The sequence below is a fragment of the Cryptomeria japonica genome, chromosome 8 (genome assembly GCF_030272615.1).
Source record: "Cryptomeria japonica chromosome 8, Sugi_1.0, whole genome shotgun sequence".
Taxonomy (NCBI): domain Eukaryota; kingdom Viridiplantae; phylum Streptophyta; class Pinopsida; order Cupressales; family Cupressaceae; genus Cryptomeria; species Cryptomeria japonica.
In genome coordinates, this window is record NC_081412.1 from 231389097 (window position 1) to 231393138 (window position 4042).

At 39.2% G+C, this 4042-nt stretch overlaps 1 protein-coding gene across 1 annotated transcript; it reads left to right on the plus strand.

The window, feature by feature from the left end:
- The first annotated feature begins 200 nt into the window (after positions 1-200).
- On the plus strand, positions 201-3372 carry LOC131078972 (uncharacterized). The gene is made up of 5 exons (XM_058016831.2): positions 201-1709; positions 1846-1903; positions 2007-2090; positions 2204-2342; positions 2606-3372. Exons 1-5 carry the CDS (start codon positions 860-862, stop codon positions 2879-2881), a joined length of 1407 nt encoding a protein of 468 aa, XP_057872814.2. The 5' UTR covers positions 201-859; the 3' UTR covers positions 2882-3372.
- The last annotated feature ends 670 nt before the right edge of the window (positions 3373-4042 follow it).

A 4042-nucleotide genomic window follows, 5' to 3' on the forward strand; every position in this document is an offset into this window, starting at 1 on the left:
TTAATTAGTTTAATCAAGCAAATCATTGGCTGTTCATACTGTGTAATAGGCAGTTTAGATCATTACAGATCACTAATGACATTCAACTGAGGCAGTAAAAGTGTTGACTGTTCAAAGTGAAATGTCATGTCAATAGCGCAGCTGATTTTTTCCTTATGAATGCATGCTTATCTGTGATTGTGATTGGAAATAGGAAAATTGATAGTGGAGAGGGTGGTTCCATAGGTGGGGGTGCTCCTCAACCATAGACCAGCAGTCAATACTTGTTTTGGTTTGATCCCACTGGCATACTCTTCATATACACCTCAGCATCCCACCGTCCCCACAGGCTTTGCTTTCTGAATTTTGTGATAAGAATTTAGCAAGTGTAGTAGGAGCAGGAGTAGCCCATCTGAGAAGCCTTGAGTGGCCCTCCCTCCCTATTAAAGCAGCCCAAAAGCCCCCTCTCCCCAACATCCACAGCTCATTCTACAAATGCAACGTAGAGAAGTTGTTTGTCATCTTCATCTTTAACATTAGTGTACTTGAGAAAAGAGAGTTCTGCTGCTGCATTATTGCTGTCTCCTTGCAGATTTGGTCTCATTTCTTACACAGCCATTTAATGCATGGTGGGTGGGGAAGAAGAAAGGAATAACACGGCCTCATTAGTGATCCAGCAAGCCCACAGCCTAAATTCTCCATGATCTTGAAAGAAAGGTGAGGTTTTTATGTGCCCCAACTTAGATAGAAATTCATCTAGAATTCCACAATTTCTGGATGGGCGTTGATAAATTGGAAAGCTAGGAATTGGGTTTTTTGAGAGGGTGAATAATTCAGAGACCCAAAATCCATTTTTGTTGAAGAGGATTGATTAATCATCATGTCTGCAAAGGTTGAAGTTTGTGGTGGTGAAGAGTTGGCAGTGATTGGAGGAAGGCCTGTGTTGCAACCTGCATGCAACAGGGTTGCCAGAGCTAATGAAGCCAACAATGGGAAACCCATGATCAGGAAGCCTATTAAGCCTCCTCCTCCTGCTCCTAAGCCTGTGCTTCCCACGAAGCTCCATTGTAATCAGAATGTTCCTTCAAAACCTCAGTCAAAGTCGCCTTCTAGTTCTCCTCCTCTAAGCCCATCTGCAAAGACTGGTCTCCTTACAATTCCATCAAAGAATGCAGTCCCTAGAATTCAGTCCAAATCACCAGCCATTTCAAAGCAAAATGCAGTGGAAGATTCACCTGCTCCTCCTTCAGATACAGTTTGCAAAGAGGCCTCACCTGCGCCAACCCTCAAGCTTTCACATTCACAAAGCAAGAACAAGCCTGTGATCAAGCCTTCTTCCCAGAGGACCCTGCTTAAGAGAGCCAATGACACAGGCTCATTTAACGTGAGCGCAGATAAACAGAGTGCCAATGAAGCAGTCACACCTAAGGCAGCCAGTCCGAAGGCTGCTTCTTCTGTTGCAATGAAAATCAGCATCGATGGAAGGAAGAAATCTCGGAAATTAGAAGCCACCGAGGCCTCTCTGCTGTCTACAAAGCCTCCTGGGAGCTTTGCTGCAGCAAGGAAGGCAGAAATGTCTGAGATTTATGCTCAGAGGAAGCTAAAGATTGCACATTATGGCCGAAAACAAGGAATGCCCAAGGCTGAAAAAGTTGTACCAGAAGAGATTGCTTCTGCTGCTGTACATTCTGAAGATATCAAGAGATGCAGCTTCATTACATCACAAAGTGGTAAGATCCATTACTACATATATTTCAATGGTGTTCTTGATATAGATGTTGATTGTATTTGTGCTATGCATGTTTTTAAGGATTGAGCTTTTTGAAGTAAAGTATTGCTAAATTTGTTTGTTTGTTTGCTTTACAGATCCAGCTTACATAACTTATCATGACGAGGAATGGGGTGTTCCTGTCCATGATGACAAGTATGTGAAGCTTCTGTATTTTTTTTTGGGTGATTTTTGATGTCCAGTGGCACGTTTTGTGGGTCAATTGCTTGGGACTGACTTCTTTCAATTAATTTTGCAGACTTCTTTTTGAGCTATTGGTTCTAATGGGTGCACAAGTGGGGATGAATTGGCCCACAATATTGAGCAAGCGCGAATCCTTCAGGTATTGAAGTCCGTTTCATCTTGAAATGGGTGCTCCTGAAATCTTATCTAAATATTTGGATCTGGACTGAGTATTTTTCTCCATCTAAACTTGAATGTGAACCAATTTTACAGAGATGCATTCGCTGGATTTGATCCTGCAATTGTGGCTGGCTTCAGTGAAAAGAAAATTGGATCAATCAGTGCAGAGCATGATATCATGGACGTCGCTAAAATCAGAGGAATGGTAGAGAATGCCAAGCAAATTCTTGAGGTAAAACCTTTTTTTTTTCTAGCTTGGTCCCTGTTGCTATTAGGAAAACAATGAAAAGCATGATTGAAAGGATTATATTGACACTGCAATAAGGCATACACGTCCATTCCCAAATGCTCTTAGAAATCTCCTTAGCACTAGTTTGTTCTGTCTTTGGGATTGCAAGAACACATTTTTTGTTTTTGGTATGAATATTGAATTTTTCAGAAATTCCAAACTCTTCCGTAATCCGCAATCTGACATTCCTCTCTTTCTATGTTCAGATTGTACAAGAATTTGGCTCATTTGACAAATATATATGGAGTTTTGTCAATTACAAGCCTATAGTGAATAAGTACAGGCATGGAAGGCACATCCCTGTGAAGACATCCAAAGCAGAAACAATCAGCAAGGATCTAGTGAAGAGGAACTTCCGCTTTGTAGGACCAACTATCACATATTCCTTCATGCAAGCTGCAGGCCTCACTAATGATCATCTTGTTAACTGCTTTAGACACGAAGAATGCCTTAGACTGTCAGAGCAAGGCAGCTGCAACTAGATTTTTTTCTAGTAACCAGTGTTTCACAAATATTAAGCTAACTATAATGCTTTTTAGTAGACCTAAAGAGATAAATTATGAAAGAGGCTGCTCTGATGAAGACCCAGCTCCATATGCTAATGATCATTTCCACTGACCCGGTGATAGCAGCAGTAGTTGGTGTGTATCTTTGGATTGACTTCTTTGTATATGTGAAGTGTTGTACTCTATACAAAACTAAAAACAAATAGCCTATAGAATGCTGTAGAAACATAGGAGTATAGACAAAGGCTTGGGCTGTGTTTCCTTTAGGACTTGGAATATTTCACAGTTTTACATTCTCTCTATTCCCACCACATGTTGGAGATTTTCTATTAGTTTCCTTTGTTGTCATGGTGGTGATGGAGTAGCAGTGCCATTTAACTTGACTACTGAGAAAATGACTTTATTGTTATCTGTTTGATTAAAGAAATGGTTAATCATGTTTCAATGAATTATTGGTTTTAACACAATCATCTTCTCCAATACTTCATGTCTATTTCCTTTTGTGGTTTTCTGGCTTATCATTGTTTTGAAGCACTGAAATACTAGCAAATCTCTACCATGTTGTAACCAGCAATCATGCCATTTTGGCGATGAAAAAACTTCAAATAAAATTTTCATTGCCCATTTTGTAAAACAAAATAGGATTGTCTTTCCAACATTAAAGCAAAAACTCATTGTTACTTGGTTAATTCTCTTATGTTGATACGGTCATGGCATATATTGAATAGCCAAGGATGTATTATAAGGTGAGTTGATGGTGATATAGTCATAACAAATATTAGTCACAAAGTTTCTCCAAGTAGGATCTATCTTTAAAATAGAAGATCAACTATGTTCACTTTTGTTGACAGAGATTCTTCAAGTTTGGTTATTCTCTTCTTCATTATAAGATGAGATAGATCTTTATGTAGATAAATGTTCTTCAATATAGACAATTAGTGGAGGGGATTTATTAGTTAAGCATCCTAACTTCACACCTCTTAAAATCTCTCAAAATCATAGGTGACAATTTAGAATTACTCTCAAATTTATCTAAGGTTTCAGGTCTACATCGTCGAATATGATGTCACATAAGCATGTTTTTTGTTGAGGTGCCTTAAAAGACCCTCAGAAAGAGTGGATTTATAGTTGTGTGTT